This window comes from Drosophila miranda, chromosome XR, assembly GCF_003369915.1.
Source record: "Drosophila miranda strain MSH22 chromosome XR, D.miranda_PacBio2.1, whole genome shotgun sequence".
NCBI classification, from domain to species: domain Eukaryota; kingdom Metazoa; phylum Arthropoda; class Insecta; order Diptera; family Drosophilidae; genus Drosophila; species Drosophila miranda.
The window spans coordinates 1,182,070-1,209,262 of NC_046674.1; the positions used below are offsets into that span (position 1 = coordinate 1,182,070).

At 49.7% G+C, this 27,193-nt stretch overlaps 1 protein-coding gene across 4 annotated transcripts; it reads right to left on the reverse strand.

The window, feature by feature from the left end:
• Window positions 1–153: 153 nt before the first annotated feature.
• LOC108151859 (pneumococcal serine-rich repeat protein) lies at window positions 154–26,531 on the reverse strand. Of its 4 annotated transcripts, none has more exons than XM_017280743.2 (5): window positions 26,073–26,531; window positions 3,761–8,909; window positions 2,918–3,698; window positions 1,331–2,839; window positions 154–1,263 (listed from the first exon to the last, which is right to left on the reverse strand). In XM_017280743.2, exons 2-4 carry the CDS (start codon window positions 8,105–8,107, stop codon window positions 1,368–1,370), a joined length of 6,600 nt encoding a protein of 2,199 aa, XP_017136232.1. In that variant the 5' UTR covers window positions 8,108–8,909; window positions 26,073–26,531; the 3' UTR covers window positions 154–1,263; window positions 1,331–1,367. The 4 variants fall into 4 exon arrangements, with proteins under 4 accessions (XP_017136232.1, XP_017136234.1, XP_017136233.1 ...); XM_017280745.2 differs by lacking the exon at window positions 26,073–26,531 and adding an exon at window positions 15,863–15,957; XM_017280744.2 differs by lacking the exon at window positions 26,073–26,531 and adding an exon at window positions 15,786–15,871.
• Between the last annotated feature and the right edge of the window lie 662 nt (window positions 26,532–27,193).

Consider the following 27,193-nt stretch of genomic DNA (forward strand, 5'->3'; position numbering starts at 1 on the left):
CGTTGCCTAAACGTAACGCCCAAGAGAACTAGTCCTCTGATCTACTATAATTGTTGAATACACGTTGCTTAATCAGACGCACCAACTGTGCATAATTTTGTAAATTTTTTTTTGGTTGTAATCTAGAATCTGTTCGAATGAAAGACAAAGAAATTGTAGAATATTGTAACTTTTAATAAATACACACATTTATTACTCTTGCACTTCATTATCAATGTATCAATGCCGTTACAATGCTTACAAAACTCATCCTTCGTTTCACTTCGGTTCGCATATTATATGGTAGTACTATAATATATCAAATAATTAAAATGTATAAATTATTATTATGAATTCAAATAATACACATGTATAATATAAAAGACGTTTCCTTGGTTGCCTTGCTGAAGTAATGCGCCAGTAGTATTACGAGTACGAGTTAAATAAACAACAGTATAAAAAAAAAGAATTCAAGCTTAAATTATCATGGAGTAGAGACATGGTTTCCGTTTAGTTTTCTCTCTTTGATGTGGTATATGGGGAGTATACATTATAATTATTTATATTTTCTTTTGGGCGGGATAAAGCAGGAGAGTAGAAGACTTTAAATGCAGCTTGCAAAGCGCATAGAGCGTAGAGCGGGAGCGGGGGAGCGGGAGAGCGGGAGAGCAGGGGTATCCTTCAGTGCACACATTCGCTGGGGGCTAGATCATACTTTAAGTAGACTTTCCATTTTTCGGGCTGGGGGGTAGTAAAAAGCACTTTTCGTTTAGCATTTAACATAAACATACGAGTAAAGCGCACTCTAAATAATATCACCAAATATTTGTTATTCCATTTTTGTTTGCCTGATCTGATCCGATCCGATCCGATCTCTGCTCTGCACATAATCCCTCCAGGGCTCTCGCATCGGTTTCCATATCGTAATAAGCTAATGCACTAATATTTCTGGAGTGGGTATGGGAGTGGAAGTGGGGGCTCTGCTTAAACGGGGGCAATAACTTTTGTTTCTGCTCTAAGTTGGATAACACGTGTTGTAATTGTATTGCGGATTTCCGTGGGGTAATCGTTTCCGCCGCTGGATCTCTCTTATTTCGCTTGTGGTAGTAGGAAGTAACATCTTCTTGCTAATATTTATTGTTATGGTTAAATGGTTTCATGCTCTCCAACTGCAACTGCAGCCGCATGCTAGATTATTGACTAGTGTTGCCTTATGGGACGTGTGTACGGTTCTGCGGGGACTGGACTGGGCTGGGCCGTGTCTGGGGCCATATTTGATACGACCTGGAAGCGGATAGGCACAAGATTAGCGCTCTTCTTTGTTTCTTTGCCTTATTGGGGCATTGCTCACCTCATTCTGCTGCTGCCAGCTGTTTTCATGTTTTGCTCTACTCCACAATCTGTAGTTCGCTGATATCCAGATCAGCGCTATCCTTGCAGAAGGTGCTGGAGCGCTCGAGCTTCGACTCGACTCGTTCCATGGGCATGGGCATCGCCTCCTCCATCTGGGCATCGATGAGCAGGTCCAGCTTCTGCTTGACCGCCTGGGCGGCCTTGTACGAGCCGTTGATCCCGTTGGTGGTCACCTTGGTGGCCACGCCATTCGAGACAGCGGTGGTCTTCTTCAGCTGCAGCGTGTTGGGACGTCGTGTGGGTATATTGGAGGGCAGACTGTTGCGCAGATTGTGCTGCTGCAGCATGCTGGCCACAGCGGAATGTGAGGAGGAGCGTAGGGGGCCGGCGGAGGAGCGCAGATGATGCGACCCGCGCTCATCTCCCAAGCTTTCCGTTTGCTTCTTTTGCTGCTGCTGCTGCTGTTGCTGTTGTTGCTGCTGGAGCTTGTTCTTCTCCGCCCGCTTGGCCAGGATCTCGCGCGACTTGGCCGATAGGAAGCTGGGACGTCCCTTGCTGCCCGGTGCGCCATCTGTGCCGCCTGCTGGCACCGAAATGGAGCGCTGCTTGAACAGCTCCCGGGTGGAGAGCGTACTGCTGACGGAGGACAGGCGACTGGTGGCCGACTTGGTCGTGTGCACCGAATTGGGACTGGACCCGTTCGAGGCCATTCCATTATGCTGCTGCTTGAGCTGCCGCGTCGACTTGTTGCCCACCGTGGGGCCGCGCTGGAGGGGCTTCGCCTGCCTGCCTTTGCCGCCGGCTGGCGCCTGCTTGGCCCCCGCCGAGTGGCCATTCAGCTGCTGGATGCGGGCCAGCTTCGAGCTGCCCGAGAGGGATTCGTGTGAGATCGTTTTGTTCGTGATGACGGAGCTCTTCATGCTCTCCGCCAGCGAGTCGACGTTCTGATCGGATGAGTATCTGTCGTTGGTGGGGGCTCGTGAACTGCTCTTGGCCCGTCTGGCCGGTGAGGAGAGGCTGTCCATGGAGAGATTGCTCGACTTGTTGCCTAGACGTGCGGCGTTTCCGTTCTGCACTCGCCGGGTTGCCGCCGGACTCGAGTTCCTCGAGCTGTCGCTGGAGGAGATGTGCAGATTCTTGGCCGGCGCCTTCCGGGCCCCCCCAGTGGCGGGTATGCTCGAGCTGGTGGCACTGCGCACGGGTCCATTGGCAAGCGGTGCCCGTGGCTTGCGCGGCTCCAAGTACCGGGGTCGTATTTCGCCCAATCGCGGGGCTGCCGTTGGCTTTGCCTTGGCCTCGGCTGCGGCAGGAGCTGCTGCTGCCGCTGCCGCTGCTGCTGCCGACGCCACCGCCACCGCCACCGCCACCGCCGCCTTCTTGTGATGCGTCACTGGCGGCGCCTCGGACTGCGTGCGTCGGTGCAGATTGATGCTGTTCCGCTCGGAGGCCACCTGGGAGGCGGCGCGATGCGGCACGTGGGCACGCGAGTTCGATTTGAGCAGTTTGCCTGAAAGGGAAAGGGAAAGCACAATCAGATTCGTCCGCTGCGGCTGCAGAGAGGGGATGGGGGGGGGACTTGACTTACTGCCTCCCTCCCGGGGATCGTGATTGGCCTGCACGCCGCGGTCCGCTGTCTGGACATGGTTGGATGCGCCCGCCTCCTGCGTCTGGGTGGCCTTGTACATGTGCGTCTCCTGGGCGTGGGCCCGCTTCGATTGGGCCTGGATGGCCAGCTTTATCTGCACCAGATCCTGGCTGCGTGTGCTGCCGCCAAAGGAGAAGGCCTTGCCCACCGCCTTGCCGCCCTGGCGCTTCATGTCCAGCGGCTCCGTGAGTCGGGCCATGCCCTGGATCTTCTTGCGCAGCTCCAGGTCCATGCGCTGCCAGGCGGTCACGCGCATCGCCCGCGAGCACTGCCGGATCAGGCACTGCTCGACGGTGTAGACCAGAGCACAGACCAGCCGCACGTAGTCCGGCTTCCAGTCGAGCTGCTCCTCCTCCTGCAGGCCGTGCAGCTCCTGCACCAGCTCGCTCAGATTCCCCGGCACGTTGTGCAGCTTCGCCCGCAGCACCGCATTCAGGCGCGTCACCCGCTGGTAGCTGCGGCACGCCTGCTCCGGCGTCAGCTCCGAGGCGGCCTGCCGCAGCAGGGCCTCCAGATGGGGAATGTGGCGACTCCGGTCGTGGCCCAGCGACAGGAAGGCGTCGCTGGCAATCAGGCTGGCAAAGTGGTCGCCCACATAGGCGTGGGCCGCGTCCAGTATGTCCCGCACCAGCTGCTCGCAGACGTGTCCCCAGCGGTAGGCCGAGAGCTGCGCCAGCAGATGGTCACAGTCGAGCACCGTGTCCAGCACCGTCTCCGAGGTCTGTCAAAGAACACATGAAATGAATCCTCAAGTGAGAGTGAAAGCAATGGATAGAATCTTACCATGTAGGCAATGATCTGCTGACGGCAGCGTCCCAGTATGTCGGGCGGGAGCTGGGCAAACTGGCGCGTGGGCCACACCTTGAGGTAGTGGCGACAGGTCCAGCGCAGGCACTTGCGATAGAGATCGTCGAGCGCATGGTTGAGGGCCACGGGCAGGACCTGCAGGATGCCGTCGATGCAGCCGGAGCACGGCTTGTGGAAGTTGTGGCAGTAGTTCGTCTTGAGCGCGTGCGAGGTGACCTCCTTGAGGCCCTCCAGGCCCAGCAGGTCGGCCAGGGCGGCCAGCTCCATGAGGCTGATCCCGTCCGGGGGATGGGAGGCCCCCGAATAGATGTGGCACAGGGCGAAGTGCACGGCCGCGTAGGAGTAGCCCTGCAGCGAGACGACGCTCTGGGATCCGTGGCCGGCCAGCATGGCCGCAAAGTACTGGCATCTGGAGCGCAGGATGCACTTGTGGGCCCGGATGCGACGGCCATGCACTTCGACCAGCATATCCGTGGCGATCTCCTGCAGGAACATCTTGAGCAGGTCCTCGCCCAGGCGACGCGGCTGCCGGCAGCTGAGGGAGGACTCGTCCATGCCCGATCTGCTGAAGCTGGAGGCCAGACTGGAGTCGGCGCTGAGATCGGTCTGGATGTAGTCCACCTGCTGTTGCGCCTGCGCCTGGCCCTGCGCCAACGCCTGGGCCTGCGTCAGCTCCAGGGTCATGTCGTTCGGCAGGGAGTTGGAGAACTCCTTAGAGAAGTTGGGGAACAGCCGCGACAGGCTTCGGATGTTGTCCACGGAGTTGGTGAAGTTCTGCAAGCTGTTGCCCGTCGATCGGGTCATGGCCCAGGAGTGGGGACGTCCCTTGTTCTCGTCGCGGTACAGGCGCTGTCCCAGCTGGGAGCTGTGGCTACTGCGGTGGTTGTTGCCGACGCTCTTGCTCATCGAATCCGGCGACTGGAGGTCGTGCTTCACGGGCTTGTCCATGTCCGAGAGCTTCACAAAGGCGGAGGGGGCCGGTGCCGGCAGCTTTTGCTGCTGCTGCTCGCCGTGCTCGTTGACCGTCTCCAGGAGCTGCTTCTGCTTCTCGATGGTGGCGTGCAGGGACTCCATGGTATGGCCGTTGGTGAGGGAGGACGAGACCGAGACCGACCCGGTGGCCGTTTTCTTGGGCGAGGCCGTCTCCTTGGCCTCGATGATCGTTTCCATGACGCTGGTGCGATTGGAGCTGCTGCTCAATTGGATCGGAATCAGCTGCTGCTGCTGCTGGAGCTGCTCCAGGGCCTGCTGCTGCTGGGCCAGCTGCTCGTCCTGCTGGAAGGTGAGATCGTCCGTGTCCGTGTTGGAGGCCGGCGACATGTCCTTGGACAGCACTCCCTCCGTCACGGAGGCCATGCTGCTCTTGTCGTACGTCTCGTTCAGCTGCGCATCGCGGCGCCGCTTCTTGAGGCGGCCCCCCGCCATCTGCTGCTGCTGCTGCTCCTCGTCGGAGCAGCTGCTCAGACCGCCCGCATTCGAGCCGCCGCTGTAGTCGTCGTAGGGCGAAAGGGAGCTGTCCACCGACAGCGAGGAGGCCTTCGAGATGATGGGCAGCTTGTCGATGATGCTCATCAGGCCCGCCCCGGAGGAGTCGCTGCCGTTCACTCCGTTGGCCGTCAGGCTGATGGAGCGCTTGCAGTCGTTGCCCGGTGCTCCTCCGTGCTGCTCCGGGCTCCCATTGCTGCCCCAGCTGTGCCGCTTCGTGGGATCGCTCTGCTGCTGCTGCTGCTGCCGCTGCTGCTGCGAGATGCGACGCAGGGCGGCCACCGTGAGCGGCGGATCCAGATTGCATCTGTAGTCCAGGGACTTGCTTTCTCCTGCTCCAGCTCCAGCTCCAGCGGCCAGCATCTCCTTCTGCGTGGCGCTCTTGGCCATCAGGGTCTCCGTCGAACTGGCACTGGACTTCATCACGTCCCCGCCGAACTCCCCGCGTCGCTGGACGGCGGCCGATGAGGAGCTGAGCGAGCTGGACAGACGCTGGGCCAGACTGAGGGGCTCCTTGCGTCCGTTGGCGCGCGGCGTCTTCTGCTCGCCGCCAATGTCAATGAACATGCTGAAGATGTTCTTCTGCTCCGGCGGCGGCGGCGGCGGCTGCTGCTGCTGCTGCTGCTTCTCTTTCTCGTCCGCTGCCAGCGGGCCGCCGGGCTCCTGCTGCTCGGCCTCGTTCTGCGAGAGATTCACGAAGAAGCCCGCGGACTTGGGAGTCGTGTATGATTTGCTCAGCTGCGACGGCGGCGGCGGGGGCTGGGGCTGGGGCTTGGCCGGTGGCTGCTCCGACGGCGGCTTCCGGTCCATGTCGTCGAGGGAGACGTAGAAGCCGCAGCCGCTCTTGTGCGAGCTGTTCGAGTCGGAGCGCTCGCGGAAGCTGGAGGTGGTGCTGCTGGTGCTCCGGCGGCGCTCCGGGCGACAGTCGCTCATGTCCACCACCCAGGAGGCTATGCCGGGCGCCGGCTTCCTCTGGAGACCCGCACCGGCCCCCGACTTCACGCGCAGCTCCACGCCGGAGATCTCCGCGTCGTCGGCGTCGTCGTCCTCCTCATCGTCGTCCTGCAGGGGACGCGTGGGGGCAAAGTCCAGCGACACAAAGCCGCCCGACACGATCGGGCAGGTGTCGGTGCGCCGCTTGATGCCGGGACTCTCGCACTGCTTCTGCCGGAAGTCCTCGATGGAGGCCCCGCCCGACACTATCGGATTGGCCTCGTCGAACTTCGAGCAGCGCTTCGGGGTGCGCGGCAGGGGCAGCGGCGAGTCCGTGGCATCGCTGCAGTAGGCGCCCGAGTCGCGGTGATGCGACAGGGACGACGACAGGGTGTACTCTCTGTGGATGGAGCTGTTGTTGCTCCCCGACGCGGGCTCTATGTGCACCATCGAGTTGTGTGGCGTCGTGGTTGATGCCGATGCCGATGCCGAGGCCGAAGAGTGCGGCGCATGCGCGGCTCTGCCCTGCTCCGACCAGACCAGACTGGGAGCCGGGCTGCTGGACGAATAGTCCGTCGTGTAGCTGAGATCGGGCTGCCCATTGTTGTGGTTGTGGTTGTGGTTGTGGTTGTTGTTCTGGTTGTGGCTGCTGCTGTGGCTGTGGTGGTGGTGGGTCGCAAACTTGGGGCTGCTCCCCAACGGATGCACACTAAAGTGCTGGGCATTGTGCTGGAAGCTGTAGGGCCCCCCGCCGCCCAACGAGGCCATGGGGCGCTCCTGCTCCTCCTGCTCTCGTCGCATTTTGACGCTCAGCGAGGAGTCGGAGGAGTCGGCGTCGTTGGAGCTGCTGCGGCCGTGGCCATGGCTCGTGCTCGAGCCTTTGCACCTGGCAAAGGCCTTGTGGAACTGCTCCAGCTGCTGGGTGGGCGAAGCCTCCAGGGTCTCCTCCTGCCCGTCGGCTCCTGCTTCGACCTCCGCTCCGTGCTCTTCTTCGTTCTCCTGCTCGTTCTCGTTCTCCTCTTCCTGGGCATGCCCGTCCAGGCTGGGAAAGGACAGCACCTCATCTTCGTCGCGCAGCGAGGAGGCGTCTATGAAGCAGGCACTCGTCCCGGATGTGGACAGCGGCTGGTCGCGCTTCTCCAGATCCCGCAGCAGGCAACTGGCGCTGATCCCCTTGAACACGGAACTGGACTCCGCCTCGGTGCCCATTGTGTCATCATCCTCCGGCGCCGACGGTGGTGCTGGTGGGGGCTCTACGGCCACTGGATACATCGACTCCCAGGAGCCGGTCTCTGTCGACACTGTGGAGGTCTCCATGCACACGATCTCCTCGTTCTGGCGCTGCTTCTCCTCTTTGGAGGCCGGTTTCGCCTTGCTACCGCTGCCGCTGCCGCTGCCGCTGCCTCCTTCGAAGATCTTGTTGTCCAGGCCCGGTTCGCTGCCGGAGGCAATAACCTCTGCTCCCAGAGCCGAGGCCGCCCCGCCGTTGCAGTCCGGACTGGAAACGGGCGAGAAGGTGTCGCGCTCCTCCTCGCCCACATCCACCTCGCAGGTCTTGCCCGACGACGAGCCGCCTGTGCCCGCCGATCCGCTCTGACTGTGGCTCTGGCTCTGATTCTGGCTCTGATTTGGAATGGGATTGCTTATGGGATTCTGATTGTGGCGCCCGGCAGCGACTGCCGCTCGCAAATCCTCGCTGTACTGGGGCGCCGACGAGGAGGAGGAGGTGGTGGTGGAGGGACTGCAGACACTGCTCCCACTTGGGCTCGGGCTGCTGTTGTTCGTGAGATTCGAGTAGTTCGAGTGATTGGGCGAGGCGTCCACCTGCTGGTCCAATGACCTGCCCGATACCAGAGCAGGACCTGCCGCAGGGGATGTGGGCGATGCGTCCGCGTCCGCGTCCATTGTGGCCAAGGGTACGACGGCGGTGGACGGGGTTCCAGTTTCTGTTTCAGTTCCAGTCGAAGCAGCCTCGCGAGCAGGTCGAGGGGACGGTGGAGAGGCCAGAGGATGTGGATGTGGATGGGGTTCGAGGCCTCAACTCATCGACGCTTTTCCGGTCTGCCTGGTTATGGTTCGCTGCCGCTGCCGCTGCTGCTGCCTGAATGCCAAGTGGCTGTCAAGTGGCTAGGGCCTGGGCCTGGGCTTGGGCTTGGGCTTGGGCTTGGGCCTGGGCTTGGGCTACGCTTTTCTCCACTCTTTCTTTGTTGTTTTTGCTGTGGCTGTCAGTGTCTAGGGCTGCCTACATGGCCACATGCTGCTGCTGCATTCCCCTGCTGGCTGCCAACCTGCCCCAAAGCCTCAAAGCAGATACGCGCCAAGATACTGCGAGGATGCCACTAAAAATAGTCTCCAGAATAGCAAAATCGATATGCAGGGTCCTGCTGTTGCTGCTCCTCTCTCGCTCTCGCTCTCGCTCTCTCACTCTCTCTCTCTCTGCTTCGTTGTTCGTTTTTGTTGGATTCGTCTTCGTCTTCGTTTTCCCTTCTTTCCTCCGATATTCCGCTGCAGTTTTTTTTCTTTCTGCAGCGTCTGCTAAAGTTCACACCGTTATTTCTGCTTCTTCCTCTTCCTCTTCTTCTTCTTCTTCTTTGTTGCTGTCAGCGTTGCGTTTTGATGACGATTTCGCTCGCTGATTTATCGCCAAATGTGCCAATTGTTGGCTTTTTCCCGCTGCTTTTGTTGTTTTCGTTGTTGCACAAGTAATCTGCAAAGGGGGATACAGAGAGGGGGTGGGGGGGATAAGTAATTGCACAAAAAGTCTAAACAGGCAGAAATTACAAAATCTACATAAACAAGTACAAAAAAAACAAAAAAAAACAAAAAGGTTTTACTTAACAAAAGCTTTAAATGCACTTCGTTTTTTATGACTCTTCCGCGAAGGCAACTACAGTAGAGACCGGCTATGACGGCTGCTCCCCATACAAAACGTATCTGAAGGAAAAGGAAAAGGAAGAGCTGGGTGAATATGTTCCCATTGACAAGGGTGTGGCGATTTGCGAGGAACCTTCCGAAGGCAACATTCTTCGAAATATACTAGATGACGGACAGGACACGCGACGGCAACGTCGAAGATCAAAGGGAAATGAGGAGGCGTTTAAGGCTGCAGGAATTCTGAATAGATTTGTCCATTCAAATTTTAACGACGAGAGGTCTCGTTTAAATAATGCTTAAACAATCAAAAATTACTGATTATTACATTAAGAATAAAAACAAAACAAGACCCCTATATAGAATTTAGTCCTGTTATATTATGCTTATGGAATATGCATTATTTTTATTACATATACCACTTTAAGAAAAAAAAAAAAACAAAATTTGTTGATTAAAAAATAAATTAGTTTTTTTTAAAACTATTCCAACCTATTTTTTTTGCTCCTGTTGGTTAGAGCGTCTTTCGGGTATAACGACGTAAAATCGTCGTTGGCTTGAGTGTCGTTATAACCGGACTCTACTGTATTTCCAAACCTTCAAATCAACTCTGCGATGAGTGGAGAAATGGTTTACCACATTTCGTACATATAATATATGGTATAAATGATATAATCGGTTGGCTCACCAGAGTCTAAGCCCACCTTATAGACATATGTACATACATATATACAACCCCATATATTTGTAAACATTTTTTGAACACAGTTTTAAGCATTAAAAAAACAAATCGCCAGATCTGAGATCTCTCGTAATAAATGTATCCTTTGCTTCTGTTTTTTTTTTACTTTCAAACCAAGAGCTTTTTATTTATGACACACTTTTTTCCTCTGCCAGGGCTGTTTCTTGATCGAATATTCCAAGCTTCGGATCCTCCATCTCCACAGTCGGCATTCGATTTAATCGATTATCGATTGCCCGATCAAACAAAGGCTTGAAACCCATGAGCGGAATCCAAAGCTGAATTCCAAGCCATTCTGGAGTCGATTACCACTTTTGTCTATGGCTATGTCTGAGTGAACAATTGATGTTCATTTAAGTACGGCTCGGGCGAGGGTTGACGTCAATGCAAGCACTCCACCAGCACCCACCCACCCACCCACAAACCGCAGCAGACAAAAGCAAAAGTCAGGCAGCGCTTGACCCTCGCCGCCCGCTTTTCCGCTTTCCCCCCCCAAAGGCAAACATATAGAATTTCAATTCCAATTTGTCATCTCGGAAGCAAGTGCATGCCCCTCCACTCCACTCCACAGACGGCTGGCTGGCTGGATGGCTGGCTGGCGCTTCATTTTGTTTGAAATCGAATACCTGGGAAGTGAGAATATATGCTATGCTGGAGGGCATAGCCACAGGCCACAGCACCCAAAGAAAACAAAAGAAACCTCGTGGAGACGTCTCTGTTTGCACAGTTTGATAGTCGAGGAGCGGAGAAGCAGTTCCGACTGGAGCTGAAATTTCAGCGAATTTACGCGTAAATAATAAACATTTCATAAGGTATGGTGTGGTGTTGACACTGGACAAATATTGGCTCAGTTCAGCGAGACGCTGAGAAGGTTTTCCGACAGTTGACGGAGGAGGGCGGCAGAGAAAAGCCCCACCAAGCTCCCATATACCGTGCACATTATGTTGATTATTTATCAGTATTGCAATAATATTATTCGATCGAATTTGCATACAAAGCGGCGAGCGGCACAACAAATCGCAGAACATGAAAAATTAATAAGTTCTACAGGCTTTCCGAGTGGTCGATCATGCAAATCGTGTCTGCCTCAGAGACAAAGAAATAAACCTGCCAGCGTATAAATCAGTAGGAAAAAGCGAACAAAGCGAAGATCGATCGATCTATTTTGCTAGATGATATCTGATATTTTCTTGGGCCTCAACAAAGACATTATCTGCTCGTGCCGTGCCACAGTTCTGAAGCACAAAGGCCAGAGATCGCCAGGGACCAGAGATCGCCAGAGACCCCCCCCCATACGATATCGTCGCAAAAACCAAACGGTTGCAGTTTCTACGGGTGTATCCAGCAGATAAACGTACGGCAGTTATGTAATTTATGGCCTATTGCACGATTATTGCATGTAAAGAGAACAGCCGGCTGCCAACATAAACAACAACAACAACAAGAAACCACTGCACTGCCATACAAAAAAAAAACAAAAAACAATTCCATTTGTAACTCGATAATTGCACGTTCTGCCAGATACGTGCAACGGAATCGCACTGCCAGTTTGCTTTTGTTTCCCTGCATGATTCGGATCGGATGAGCCATAGACCCGTCTCTATATAGCTTCTCGATTCGAAGGTAAACGATAGAATCATTAGCTCCCCAGGTGGAATATCGGAGGGGGGGATGGAATGGCTTTCATTGCATTCCGAAGGTTCTTCCAGCACTTCAAAGCACTTCTTATTACGGAAAACCCATAGAAAAAATTCTACCAAAGGCTGCGATCAAATAAAACTTCTTTATAGCTGAAAATCGGCAGATTTCCCCCGTGTATTCAGTCCCAAAAGGAAAACTATCGTTCCACAAACAGCAACTATTATTGCGAGTGGATTGTAAATCAATGAGAACCCCCGCCCACATCACGCTCGACGCTCGACGCTCGATTTAGTCGGCATTATTTAAATTTAAGACTGGCAAAACAGTCATATTTCTATATACGATTCAGCCAATAAAAGCCTCCCCGTTTATCCCCCGCGATTGCCACCCAAAGGTCGTGCCATGGGGCGGATGAGTAATGCCACCGCCTTGCCGAGTGTCTAGTGCCTCTAGATAGAACACCAGAACGGCACCAGCCACAGGCACAGACACTGCAAAACCAGGTCCAAACAAGATATAAATACTGATTGTCGATAAAATGATCAAGAGACAGACAGACAGATAGACAGACAGACGGTCGTTTGGTCATTTGAATCTGTGGCCAAATATGGTCGCAACAAGTTGACGATGACGATGGATGACGACCCAAGAAGCATTAGGAAAGAAAACCCATGTAAATTTATGGTCTGTATCGAAGAGAAGTCTATGGAAAACGAGCACGGAGCAGGGAGTACGGAGCTCGGAAGTGTGGGCAGAACGATGGGATAGGAGCTCCTTGGAGGGGGCTGGAAGCACAGGAATTTGTTCAACGGATAACAGATCTAAGAGAGCTATCCATAAACAAATGAATTTATTTCATCACAGATTAATTCCTTTATTTTGACAGACAGAGCCCCCGCTCTGAAAGTGTGCTATGAATGTCAATGGCTCCCCGAAACCAGTTGCCAGTCGCCCAGTCAAGTGGTTGGATGATGGCTGGGAGTGGAGTGGAGTGGAGTGGAGGAGATGGGAGATAGGAGATAGCAATAGACAGAGAGGGAGAGCTGTGACAAACGACTACATTGTGGGCAACAAAAACTCTTTGATAGACAAAAATATTATATGAATAAAAAACACAACAAAACACAAAAAAATAATCATAATGGCAAAAAAAAGGAGAAACAAAATAAATATCGCTTTGTTGGGCGGGTCTCTGCTGGAGGAGAGGTAGGGGGAGGGGGGTTCGACGATCTCGCGATGAGGTTGCAAATTTATGGAGCTCTCCGTCCATCCATCCAACAACATCTTGAATTCCCCAAACACAAATGGCTGAACAAATTGTTGGCCTAAACGCTGCCTGCAGGCATTCGCGATCCATCCAGAGATGGTGGCGCAACAATCGGGCAATAATCGCTTGTTATCGATACAAATCGATGTGAATATATTCACATATATTTGAAGGAAACTAAACACCAAGTTAAGGATTGTTTTCGGAGGAGGAAACACCTCCCGCTCCAGTTTCTAGATCTGTTTTCGCATAATATATCACCCAATCAATAGACACTCGCATTCCCCCCATTAACCCCTCGTAAACCTTGACTGAAAAGGGGGGAAGAAGGCGGAAGGAGGTCGAAGGCAGGATTACCAACAGTCACGCTACCATCGCTAGCCTGGCCCCAAGATTTCAGCCAAGAGGAGGCTAGAATTCACTTTCTGTGTGTGGCCCAGAATGGCCGAACGCGTTGTCCGGCCGAGTGCCAAGTGCCCCACAAAGTGGGTGGTGGCGTGGCAGAGCAACTGGAAACGACTACAAACGTTGGCGGCGCCCCGTGCCCCGTGCCGCGTGCCGCGTGCTGCTTGCGGCCATGTGGGTCTTCATTTAACGACTTACTGCACTTGGCGCATAAACTGCGGCGCTCGAAGCAAAGGCCAGCCAGCAAAAGCGGCTGCGAGGTCAGTAACGGCAGCCAGCAGTGATTTGTGAAACGTGTTCGTTCCAGCCCTGTTTTTGGGGGCGGACTCAAGGACCTTTGCAGATAGAGATCAGGCGCCAGGCAACGCCCACCACATGCAAGAAGTTTTCTTCGGAGCCAACAGAAGGGCAGAACTCATTAGAGGTAAAGTTTGGTTAGAGGAGCAGCACAGAGCACACATGACCCTGGCCAGAAGCAGCACTATCGTATCGTGATAATAAATCAACATTTAAATTGGCAGCCAGTCGAGGAGGAGGAGGGGGAGGTGATTGCTGATGATGTTTCGCTGTCCAAAAGCCGGAACAAGAATGCAGTCGGAATGGCAAAGACAGCAGAAAACCTAAAGACTTGGGCCTCCGAAAAGTGAAACCAGTTTGGTCTTGTGGATTCTTGCGGCAATGAAAAAAGCCACTAATCCAAAAGATGCACCATCAAATATATATATATAGAAATATTTGGGAATAGAGAAACCAGAAGTGCTCCAGAAGGTATCGAAACAGGCATCTCTGAGGGACTGGTAGGAGGGGGGACTCGTAGGAGGGGGATTGGTAGGAGGGGGACTGGTGGGAGGGGGGACTGGTAGGAGGGGGGCTGGTAGGAGGGGTAATTAAAATTTAAATAAAATTCAATTAAAATGTACATTTAGTGGCGCCTCGTCGTAATTCATGCAGCCTGGGCCTTACAGACTTGGCCTGGCATTGACTTTAGGTTGACCTTTCCCCCCACACACACACACACTAACACACACACACACACACACACACACACGTGAACAACCAAGGAAATGAAAATGAATACGAATCCCCGCCACGACATGCAAAATGTTTGTACGATACTCGTACGATTAATAACTGTGAGAGAATCGTGGAGTGGCACCAGACTGCGCTCGATTCATAATTAAAGATCACGCAGAGTGCAAAGAGTGCAAAGAGCGCGAAGAGCCCGAGAGAGGGTCGATCGCAAAGTATTCCCCAATCGTTTCCGCAGCTAATTTGCATGTACTTCGAGTACAGCTGAGAGACAGCCCGCTGAAACGTTGATTTATGACTATTACTGGCATTGGTGATGGGGGGAATGGGGGGGCGGGGGATGGGGTGCCTTTTGTAACTCAATCAGGCGTCAAAACGCGGAGGCCCTTGAAATCAAATGAGACGAGACCGAGACCGAGACCAAGACCAAAATCGAGACCAGTCTCAGGTCTCGGGTCTCCGTCAATAGATTCCAAGCTACTTCGCCATAAACCAAGCCAAAGCCCAAGCCCCAACCCCAGCCCCAGCCCCAGCTCCAGCACTGGCCGTGCCGTTCCAAGAGCCAAAGCAAAAACAATCCAACTGTGAAAACACCAAGAGACACAGCTGTGATGTACGTATATGTAGGTGTTCTGTGTGTGTGTGTGTGTGTGTGTGTGTGTGCGTATGTGGAATACGGTGTTCTTTCAAGCCCATATGACACTCAATTCAACCAGATTTCGAGCGAATCCAGTTGGGGGGATATACATATAAAACTTTCTTCGGAATTAAAGTCTCCATTCTCAAGATCGATTTCCATCAAGCTATTACTTTGTCTCAAAATAGATTTATAGAAATTTGAATACTTGCATCTCAAATAATTTACAACCCATTTTCAAACTGTTAGACCATTTTAAATAATAAAAAAAAGACCTGGTGCACAAGAGAACTTTCAAATTGATACAACAACAGGCAGAGTTTACACGAATGATTGGCACGATTAAATAATTTAAGATCAAGTTTATAAGGCGGAAATCCTTTGGTTTAACGACTGTTTCTTTAAAACTCCTTGGCACCTTTAAGAAAATAAAATAAAACTCAAAGCGAATGTCATACAGTTTTTATAGATCCAACTGGAATTTGTTCACACGATTTTGTATATCTTATACGCTCTCTGCGCCCACCACTCCTCCACCGAACTTACAAGTGTGTGTGCGAGTGTGTGTGTGTGCGTCTCGTTTTATTACAGATTTATTGATTATTTTATTATTGTTTCTTGTTGCTTGTTTTTTGTTTTTTGTTTCTTGTTTAGATGCCACCATAAAAGGGAGTAAACGGAAGTTTTTATTTTTTATACGAGTATGCACGAGCATGTATGTATGTACGTGTTTGAGGGCCTTGAATTTTTGCCCAATTATTGGGAACACCGAACTGTATTGCTGATTAAATGCCAGCACGTCCAAGCCACCAAAAAACAAAAAACAAAACAGAATACAATATTGATAGCTGCTAATCAAATTTGCTGTCGCTGTGTTTCGAAATTTTGTTGTCTCTACTTTCAGACGAAATTTTGGCGAAATGAAGAGATTTTTATAACACATGTATGTATATTTGTGTGTGTAGACACATGTGTTTTTATAGACACTAACAATCAGATGGAGATAGAGAGGGAGCACCAGAGCGTGGCACGAGAATCATCAACGGAAAGGTTTTAACACTTATTTACGGTTTATTTTATACACAGTCGGCAGCCGACAGATGAACGACCGATGACGTGAACACGCGCGCCAACGTTGACCGCGCACAACCGAATCAAAAAGCAGACTGAGGCGCTCAGCCCCCAAGCGCCCAGACTGGGCCAGCGGCAGAGCCCCGAGAGCGATAAAGAGTGGGAGAGGGCCCATCAATGATAGCGAACAAGTGCTTGAGAGAGTGAGAGAGGTGGTGCAATGCAAAACAGAGGGAGAGCGCGAGCGTCAGTCCGCAATGATCGTGAGTGTGGGAGAGAGAGTAGCTCACAGAAAGTAAATGCAATGGAAAGAAAGCAGTATCGCAGCCAAGGTGAGGGAATTGCTCACCTTTTTTATAAACGCACCTTGGGAGAGAGCGCCGCCACAGCAAGTGCATGCCATGTAGGGAGAGCGTAAAAAGATAATGAGCGTGGGAGAGAGCGCCTGCAGTGGAGAGAGAACGTGACGTGCGTGTGTGAGCATTTTGTGTGTGAATGTGTGGGGGCCGGCGTGTGAAACTTTATGCAAATTAGCTGATTTTTTTTTACAATTGTGGAAAAACAAAAAGTTAAAGTAGATGGCAGAGCCCCAGAGTGTGTGTCGGGACAAATGACAAACAAAAGGCCGCTGATACGCCAGAGACCCTGATATGAAAGGCAAATTTGAACCTGCCTCAATTCGGTGGAGAGCAGGGGTGAGCACAACGAGATGTGAAAAAGTTCAATGCACGCTGATTGTAGGAAAGAGCAGGCCAGCAGCAGCAACAGCAGGCAGCGGAAGCGGCAACGGCAGCGGCAGCGGGTTCTACTTTTTTGTTATAAGCATAAATCACACTTTTATAGCATTTCCACATTATAGCCGCGTCTGTGGTGGAACGTGCTTTTCATTCTGGCCGCAATTACCCGTTAAAATATCAAATGAGGCCACACAAAGTTACGCAAGTTAGGCGGCTGGAGCGACCACTGCGAGGCGGCATTCTCCTACGATAGTTGCATATTTAGTGCATGCAAAAAAACCAATACAGAGCCAGAGAAAGAGAGAGACTGAGAGGTGAAGCAAACTCCCTTAACATCTGATGTCATCCACTGCTGCTGCTTACACACATGTCGCGCAGTGTCATGTCAGTGTCAGAGTAGAAGAAATTCGCGCTGCCATTAAAACTCACACAGACACAAACATTTTTTGATATGCAAATTTTAGCCCCAGCCAAAGAAAAGAAAACAAAAACCCCCCAAACCAAACCAAAGGCAGAGGCAAAGGCAAAGGCCAGGCCAGCAGACAGACAAAAACTTTGTATTTTTGCAAAAGTAAATTTTTATTTTAAAATGAAAACGAAATATTTATGACCTCGAAGAGGCGACAAAGCCAAGTCGCAGTCGGTCAGCCCCAGCCCTCTCCGCCTCCCGAAAAAGCGATGCAAAGAAGTGCAGCCCAGCCACTGCGCCGTCGTCATCTGTGAGTGTAGGGTACACGCTTTCGGGGGTCGGCTATGGTGACTTTCTTTGGCGGTGAGCACTGCCATCATTTAAACAATATTTTGTATACAAAAAAAAACCCAATGCTATGGGTTTTCCGACTAACTTTTAGTTTTACTCTTTCTTTTAGTGAACCACTGAAGAGTATCTAAAACTCTTTAGCTCTAGTAAAACCACTCTATTCTCTCTCTTTGCATTTTTTCACTTTCGTGCTGCCTGCCTGCCATCGTTTTCTGACATTGTCGGCTGCAACAAAATTTTTAATGTCAGGATCGACGACAAATGAGGAGTTTTATGGGTGCGGATTCTGCAACCGCGTCACTGACTTTGTCTGCCGCAAGATGTGTGCGTGCCAAAAATAAATATAATATTTGGGGTACGAGGAAAGTGCGTGCCACAGAGCGTATAATTTACACGAAAAGCAAAGTGAATGCATTTTTAAATGGCGGTCGGTCTATCCAAAATGTACATATATTGCCTCCATAACATACATACAGGCATACAGGCAATACACATGTACTCGCAGCAGCTACTATCTTCAAGGTCAGCAAACGATTTCGATCGTTTCTAGAAACACTTTTGGCCGGCCTGCAGGCAGGCAGGCGATACGAGAGAGCCAAAGCAAAAAAAAAGAGATTAATTAAACCAGATACGGACCGCGGCAGCGCGCGTCTCCTAATGTCCAAAACAGCGGGCCACAAAAAAAGTAATTATTATAAATAATTATTAGAGCGCAGTGGCAGTTATATACAGACGCTGAATGAGCCATTGTTATAGTGTTATACTGCTGTTATATACACAAACAAAAACAGTTCTGTTCGTTTCTTCTGCTGCTTCTGTTTGATACCCTTGCAGAGAGGGATATTATGATTTTGGGAATGTCTGGCTTTGTGAGTCTCTGGATACCCCTCTCTTAGTTCGCAAATTATTCTCCGATCGGAGTTTGCATCGGATTAACCTCAACAAACTATTGCTTACAAAAATACACATGTATGCATGTATTTGTGGCTGTCATAAGCACAGCCATGGATCTCTTAGGGCATCAAAAGCTTCGGGTCCCGTTCATTCCATTGCCTTCTGCGCTGCTACGCCGCCGTTTGCTTTTCGAGAGCATAAGCCTGAACGCTTTTGGCACACTGATAGATAGGCCGTCGCACTCTCTCTCCCTCTCATCCTCTCTCCCTTTGCAGCTGCCGGGCTACGCTACTCTCCGCTCCAACTTTCCATATTGTAAATTTTCCATTGTCTGCGATTAGACCTAAGCCCAAAACTTTTGTTGTAAACCAAAATACAACAACAACAAAATATATGCTGAAGCATGTACTTAGATGCAAACGCGCAGATAGGCCCTGCCTCATTAGGAATTTCTGTTTCTGCTTCATTTTACTTTTATTTTTCCTTAATTGATGTTTTTGCACTCTTTGCCAGAGAATCCACTGCCTCAAACGCCTGTACCAGGAAACGTACGTACATAATTTTCTTTTGGCCAAATTGCAACTGACAGTGGGCGTGGCCCAACGGCGATTTGCATACAGTAAAAAAAAAAACCAAACCGAAGCCGGCGCCGGCATCTCCGCGGCCGCTCATTTGTTAATCTTTGCGTCTTTTTTTCTTTGTGTGCCTTCATTATTCAACACTGAATGCTCAAGTACCGTTACGCTGCTGTACAGCCAGCCCAGCTCTTGCTTGCGGTCGCCGTCGCCGTCGCCGTGTCTACCGTTTGCTGCTGCCTCAAATTGTTGTTTTTGTTGCTAGGCAAATGTGCAAAATGTTAATAAACTTTTATTGCGCAAAGGTAAGAAAATCATAAAAGGAAACAAAAAAACTGCCACTACATTCATGATAATTGCGCAAATCGCTCTTTGATAGACGAGTGTGTGTGGCATGGTTTAAACGGAGTTTAACGAAAGTTGCCACAATAACAGCCCGAAGGATGAGTCTGATGTGGCAGATGATTCTGCATATTGTTTGGGGGGCAGGGCATCTTTCGATAACCCAAAGACAGCAGCAGCAAAAAAAAAACCAAGGATGAGTTCACTCTGGTTCCCAAAAGGTGACTCACTCTGTCAAGAATACTCAAGAATATATTTAAATTCTTGTACAGAAACACAGCTGATATTGGAGTGGATAGGATTTCATTTGCACCAATCGATAACATATCGATTACCAATACATCCTCTTACTCAAATTATACTTTATGCGAATGTTGAAGAAAAGAAAAGAAAACTCTCCTCTTTCCAATCAATATTTACAGAAAGCTGCTCCACTGAGTAGAGAATCTATAAGCATGCTAGTTAATCAGTTAGTTTTAATATTAACCATGCTAAATTTGCAATCTAAATGGCTTTCAGCTGTTCTGTCAATCGATATTGGCTATCGCCAGCTGCATCTGTCGATGCATCGATGTTTTTCTGCATCTGCCAGCATTTGTCAGCCACCCACACGCTGAAAACTACCGTCAATGCTCAAGAATAAATTACCAATAATGCATAATTACACAGTCCAATTAAGTAAAACACGTTAATAACAAACAAAAGGCCGCCACAAAGCCCACGCAGTGACGACATCGACAGCGAGAGAGATCACTTTACGAGCTGTGACAATGGGGGGACATGGGGCTTTATAGTTCCAAATGATTCTAATGCCAGAAATAAACCCAACACTGGAGAGTGGCGAGTGGAGTGTGGAGAGTGGAGTGTGGAGAGTGGAGAGCGGAGAGTGGAGAGAGGCGTATAGAACACCATTGCCCCCGGAGGCAGCAAATACCCATAAGCAATATGCCACAGTTAAAAACAAAAAGAGGAAAAGTCAATGAACTCTCTACGATCTACGGCTAGCCAATTTTTTTATTGCTACAAAACTGGATATATACTTTTCAATTTTCTGTAATTGTTGCTAGTTCATGCCATTGTTGTTGCTGTTGTTGTTGCCGCCAGCAAGCTTTCAATTTAGTTCAGTTAAACGAAGCGTTGAATTGAAAGCGAGCAGCAGTCGCCAGTCCACAGTCGCCAGTCGCCAGTCCCCAGTCCATGTCCATGTCCATAATTTGCTAATCACATTTGGCAAATTATGTTGTAAGCCCCACAATTGTACAATAAAGTATCGCTCGGGGCGACAGGCACACTCGACATGCAAACAGATCACACACAGATACGAGTATAGCGCAATCAGCGGCGCAAAGTTGACAAATTTCCATGCCCCAAATGATCCATCAGCGAGCGGGCGAGCGGGCGAGACTGAAAGAAAGTCACGCCAGCGGCGACACCCCAAACAGAGATATCCAAATATCCACAGATGACCAAAAAGTAAAACCAGACAGAGAGGGAAAGAGAGAAAAGCTAGCAGGCTTTTGGTAGCCGAACCTTGGGATACCCTAGCCTCTATTGGACATCCCTTTCTCATTCGAAGAGAGCTACATCCGAATTGGATCAAAGGCAATCAAGTAGTATCCATCCAGTACGTCATTCTACACTCGGAAGTGCTTCTTTCGTTTTCTGGCAAGTGAGAGTGATAGGGGGGGGGGGGGGGGGGGGGGGGGGGGGGGGGGGCCCGCTAGGGGAAGCCCCAACACCGTTCGGGCGACACGCAAAAGAAAAGTCGCATGAATCATATGCAAAGTGGCACAGAAAACTCGAAGCTCGACACGTTTATTATTTGGCCCAGACCCAGGCCCAGGCCAACGCCTCTCGCTCCCCTCCTCAGCTTAGAAAAAACTTTGGCCAGAAAACAATTTATCTTGATTCGCTGCGGTGCAGGAGGAGACAGGGGCCAGGGGGGGCCTAGGGGCGGGACTCACGCAGCGCCGAAAGGTAAATGACCAAAAGCCATCGAATTGACTTAACTATCAGTTTTGTCGTGCTGCCAGGCAGCCAGCCAGCCAGCCAGCCAATGTAGGGAGTTGCTTATTTCATTTTTGATTTTATTGATCATCAAAACATCGTTTGGAGGACATTGCCATGTTAAGGCTGACTTATTCGATTTAGTAATGTTCTTAGCCCACGTTGGGGGCGAGGGATTAGCTAAAAGAAGTTAAATCAATTAATTTCTGCTGTGATTTATGGATTCATTAGGTCTGTGAGGCCTCCTAGGGCTCAAATATATCGTATGAGGAGGCATACATAAGCAACGATGAATGCCTCTTAGGGCTCAAAAGAGCGCAGAACTGAATGAGAGAGAAACAAATTTTGTAAGCCATAAAACCGCGAATAAATAAAGAATGAGGCAATCAGCATGAAAGTGGCAAATATTGCAACATTTTGAAGCTTGCAACATGAGAAACGATTTCACTCTTAATGCCCGGGGCATTTTCCAGCCCCCCCCCCCCCCCCCCCCCCCACTCCCTCCTGCAGAATATCCAGCATAATATTCAAGGGAAATATATGTAAGAAATAATCAATAAGCGCCACGTCATTTGGCTTTTGAAATGGCGCTCTTGGGGGCTTCTTCTTTGCAAAATGTATTAAGTGGCATATTGCCCCTATTGTTGCAAGAGGCAGCAAGATCCACCCCCCCGCTCCCCTCTGCTACCCTGTTGATTTGTCTAATTTGCATAATTTTGCACGCGAAAAACACTCGAAAATTATATTGTATTTTGTTGTTGTTGTTGTTGCTTTGCATGCAAATTGAAAATTGATTTTCGTGCTTTTTATTGCAAAAAAAATATTCAGAGGTGTCGAAGGTTATTGCTTGGGGGGCCGTGGGGGGAGGGGGGTATTGCATTTTGTAGTTTTCGGTCTGCCTGATTGCTTCATAAATCATATTTTATGGCCATAAACATTGAAACATGGCTGAATTTATTGAATTTAGGCACATTGAGAATCTCATTTTGATTGGCTTAATTGGTTGTGTGTTTGGGCCTGATTGATTTATGAACTGTTTGATGAGTGAACGATGGTCGCCGCCGCCGTTGCATAATGCTGTGGGGCCGCCAATTGGGGACATGCTGCGACTGGGGAGATTGTTCCCATGCCATTAGCTTGACCTTAGCTCCCCCCTCCCCCCCCTTGACGCCTTTAAAGATGGGCACTATATATAGGCGTAGTAGAATGGTAGAGTGGGGGGGGTCTACGCCCACTCGGAATGCCAGGGGCCAAACGTAAACAAAGCGTGCCCAAAAATAGCTCATCTGCCCGATGGCGATTAGCATCACAGTTCGGTGTCAGTATCGGTGTCCACTGGCCAGTGGAACGTGATGAGTCCCCCCCCCCCCCCCCCCTTGGTGCCCCGTGCCCCCCTCCGACCAAGAGCTGTGAGCTGTGCCCAGGTTGCGTGACACTTTTGCCAAGCGGCGCGAGCATCGGACGACGCTGGCTAATTGTTCACACCCAACACTCGGGGGGCCACACCCAGCTCCCCCTCTCTCCCCCTCTCTAATCTGTAAACAATTAAGACGGAGGCGGAGGAGGTTGGTGGGGACTGCCGTGCCGTACAATATTTCAAATTAATTTGCCACATGTGTGCCATTCGGGTAATTACGTTTGCCCCGCGAACGAATTTGAAAATAAACCCCCAATAGATTCGGTGGCATGGGGCAACAAATTCGTTGCAGAGCGAAGCAGCAATAAGTTCAATAATTAAATCGGCTGCAGCTCCACATTAAGTGTTGAATGGAAAAGTACGGCCACAAAACAGCAGACAAGACTGGCACTGGCACTGGCTCTGCTGATAAGACAGAAGGCACTACAAACACACAAAAACAGTACAACTAATGGACGGGTGCGGTGGGGGTGGGGTGTGGGGGGGTCGGGCCTGAAAGCATACACATACACAGCCATCCACGAGACTCACTTTCACACAAACAAACGAAAAGGCAACAAACAAAAGCAAACAAAACACACACACGGGGGTTCGTTCAAGGGAACAAACATATTCGGTGCCATGTGGGCGGGGCAGTACAGTGACACCTCCCTGTGAAAGACCAAGAGCTGGCACTTTTTCCCTCCATTCAAAGAAGTTCGACTGTAGCCAAAGGGATTATGAGGGCCGCCTCTTTCCGGTATCTTTTGAGCTGGGTATTTCAGAAATGCTGATATTACAGAGCCCCCGGCACAGACCCACACTCGCACACAGCTGGAAGGTGCGCTGGAAGAGTCTTCCAGTGATTCAACTAATTGAGAATATGTTTGGTATTTTTTTGTTTTTGGAAAAAACTTACTGCCACAGAAGCAGTACACATTTACATATGTATGTATGTGTGTATGGGGGGGGGAGGTCCGTCGCCCCAACGGTAAAACATGTGTAAATGCAATTTGCTTTTGCGGCTGCCGGGCAGTGTCAAGTGTCAGCTGTTCTCGCTCTCTCTCGCTCTCACACCACTGGCACGCAATATGGCGTCATGTCTGTGGCATCTATGTGGCGCACACACACACACATACATGCATACATACTTATCTGAAATGGTCAAAATGTATGCCACAATTAAAATAAGTGAACTCCAGTTCAAAGCATACATATATCTGTATGACATTTACTGTGGGGCGAGTGGTGGCAGGGAATCTACATCGGTATTACTTGGAAATCAGCTGTTTTCCAGTATATCGATAATTCTGAATGAGTTCCATTCAAATCTCTGGAATATTCAGCTGTTTCTGCAGAATCGTTTGATAAATCTTAAGGTTCTATGGGCTTCCTTCCTCTAATCTGAAGTAAGTGTCACTGACTTGGCTCCTCCGTCGTGTGTAGTGTGTCAGAAGAGAGCGGAGAGAGCACATTTCTGGGCCAGCAATAAGTAGGGATGAGCTCATCTGTAGTAAATACATATTACTAGTATTAGTGGCTTCCCCACTTGACAGCACCTCAGAAAAGCTGCTCCAGTTCCAATTAACATCCCACCGTTAATGCTCTGTTGAACAGCGCCTGTGGCTGGTGTGGAAGCCTGTGGAAAGTTGGGCCCATTTGTCTTTTTCCCCATCTTGGGGCAATCGTGCAATCTTTCATGGCAAGACAGGTTTTATCTACCGTTTAGTGGCGCCCCAAAAGCAAATATCGCATGCGATAAAACCCCTTTGATCGATCAGCCAAATGATAAAAATAGACACATTTTTCACACACAATTTCCCCGAAATAAATTCTAGAATTCAACCGAAACAATCAACGAATCAACCATGATATCATTCATAAGTGTGTCGAATGAAAATTCCAATCATTTTACTGCTCTCGTTATCTGGAGAGACTTCGTGGGAGCAAATCTCTCCTCGTACATATGGCCCGGTCTGGTCTGGTCGCTGGTCTTGTTGTTGCTGCCGGCCCAAGTAGCTGCCAAGATAAGGATAAGACTTTAGTTGCAATGGAATCGTGACGCATGCAAAGAACCCCCTCCCCCCCACCAACACCACTTGACTTTTGGCCAAAACGGAATGCCCGAAGGGGTGGGTCCAAGCGAGAATCCCCGCTACGGCCAATGCAGAGGGTGTCCAAAGTTTAGCAAATCATTTAAATATAAACATTTGGATTCACACAGCTGGCCAAGCGTTGGGATTAATGCCTTTCGTATTTGGCAAAGTGGCTGACTCATTTTGGATGATTTTACCCGGCACCAGGCAGAGTATATTCAGAATTCAGGTGGAGGTCTCAACTCTGAGATCTTAAGGATATATATAGTATTATATGGTACCAATTCGTCCACCTATACATGTGTTTGACTCTGCCAGAGTCCCCTAACTGACTAGCTAGGGGTACTAGGGTATCTTTTCGTCGAGTTATTCCATTTAGACCGACTGGCGTGTATCTGAGAGTCGGCTTATTGCATTACTACCTGTATTTTTCGTCGAATTTCGGTGGCATTTGATTGATTAACTAGTACCCAACCAGTCATGCCCCGACGCTAGCTCTCTCTCGCTCTTTCTCTGTCGCTTGAGAGATGCTCTCGCACATGCAAATTGGGTTAATAACATATTTCCATGTTTGCTGTTGGCGTTACGATGACTCTTACTTTCGCCGCATGTTATTTTCCCAGCTTTATATTGATTTTTCTGATTTGCATTTGGGGGAAACTGCAGCATTGCGCTGGAAAGCGGCAAATGGGGCCTGCTCTCAGGGGGTTGTCCGCCAAAAACAAAAAACAAAAACCATTTTATTGTGAGCGGCTTAGTTGTTGGTACACACACACACACACACACAAGCTGCTGCCTGCTTGTAGAGCGAGAGAGCGAGAAAGAGAGAGCCTGCTTCCTACCCCAATTCCGCCTGGCTGCTGGCTGTTGGCTGGTGGCTCGTGGTGGCGGCCCCACAAACAACCCACGCATACACACACACATGCACGAAGGGAATTCCAGCTGCAGCGGCGCTGATTTATCGATTTTTCACTCACGAAAATCCTTTGGTCAAAGCTGATTTTCGGCAATTACATAAAAAAAATGCGCTATAAAATGGGCAATCGGACGAATAAAATTAGCACAGGCCGAAAATAGCAGGGGAAATGTCACCACCCACTGGCCAGACGGCGGGACGGGCCGGGACGGACGCCTCACCGAGTGCCGATGTGGGTCGCGGGGTGTCTGTGTCTTCTTATTTTCGTTGCGCTATAATTTCTAGCTGCCCTTGAGTCTTATTTACTATTTCTTTTTTACCTGCCTTTCGTGCGAAACACGCACACACACACACACCCATGCATACACACAGACGCAGAGGCGGTTGCAAAAGGAGACAGCGGGACGGGATTGCTGCGAAGAAGATGCCAAAACACACATATGTGCATTATCTTTGGCCGTGTGTATACTTGTCTTGTACTCACATTTTAGTTGGCAAGAGTTTCGCAGGAAATCGGCTTTAACTTGTACCAAAAGCGGGGCCTGGTCCGGCCAAGCTGGCGATGGCTGCTCTTGTGGCTGCCACCAAATCAACAATTAGCGCTAAAACTCCACTTGGGGCGCATTTCGCGACACTTTCATTGACATTTTTTATACATTTTTCAACTCTTTGGCTCCACAAAAAGGAAACACTGGGCGAACTTGGGGCTGCTACGAATACATAACTGGTTTTTCTTTTGGTTTACGGTTTACGCAGCGCGTTCGTACTTCTTTTTCGGACGTGTTTCGCTCCTTTTCAAAAAATATCTACCCGATTGGGTTTGCACTCTCTCTGTTTTTTTATTCAGCGCTTGCAACAGATTTTGAGAAAAAAAAATTGCTTTTTGTTTAAAAAACTCGGCGTTCGGGCGCTTTTGGTGCCTCAACAACAGTGTGACCGCGGACTTATCGATGAAATATACCGTCCGACCCTCAGAAATACAACCAATATACCGTCTCATTTTAAAAATAAACCGTAAATATACTGACGAATTCAAGGATTATGATACAAATTCTTCGTTTTTAATATTCTGTGGAATATTACTAGATATATAGAACATTTAGTCATGCCCAGACAATTTTATACGATTGATAAATCAATTCTATACTTGATTGGCAAGTTTTTAGTCCTTGCTTTTATTGTACTTTAGCTAAAACAGGGATTAAACAAAATAGTTCAACAAAAAAACAGTCGCAATGTTGCTGGTATTTGAAGACATGATGCGTGTATAGGCCGTTAATTTTTTATTAAGATAAAACGTAATTTATAAAGACCTTTTCTCAAATTGATATTCTTGTATATATTTATCTCGATCCTGATATCTACTGAGCCTTGGATGACAAACATTTTCTCAATTCTATAACATCCTTTTCCCTAGGGTATGAAAATTAATGTTGCCGAAATCATTGTTGTGAACCGGTTATTACCGATTCATACCCGATTCAAATAAATACCGAAATATACAGTCTCATTTTCAAAATATACCGACGAATTATTCATATTCTTCGTTTTTGATATTCCGTGTAACATTACTAGCTAGATAGAACCCTCAGCTCTGAGCTCATA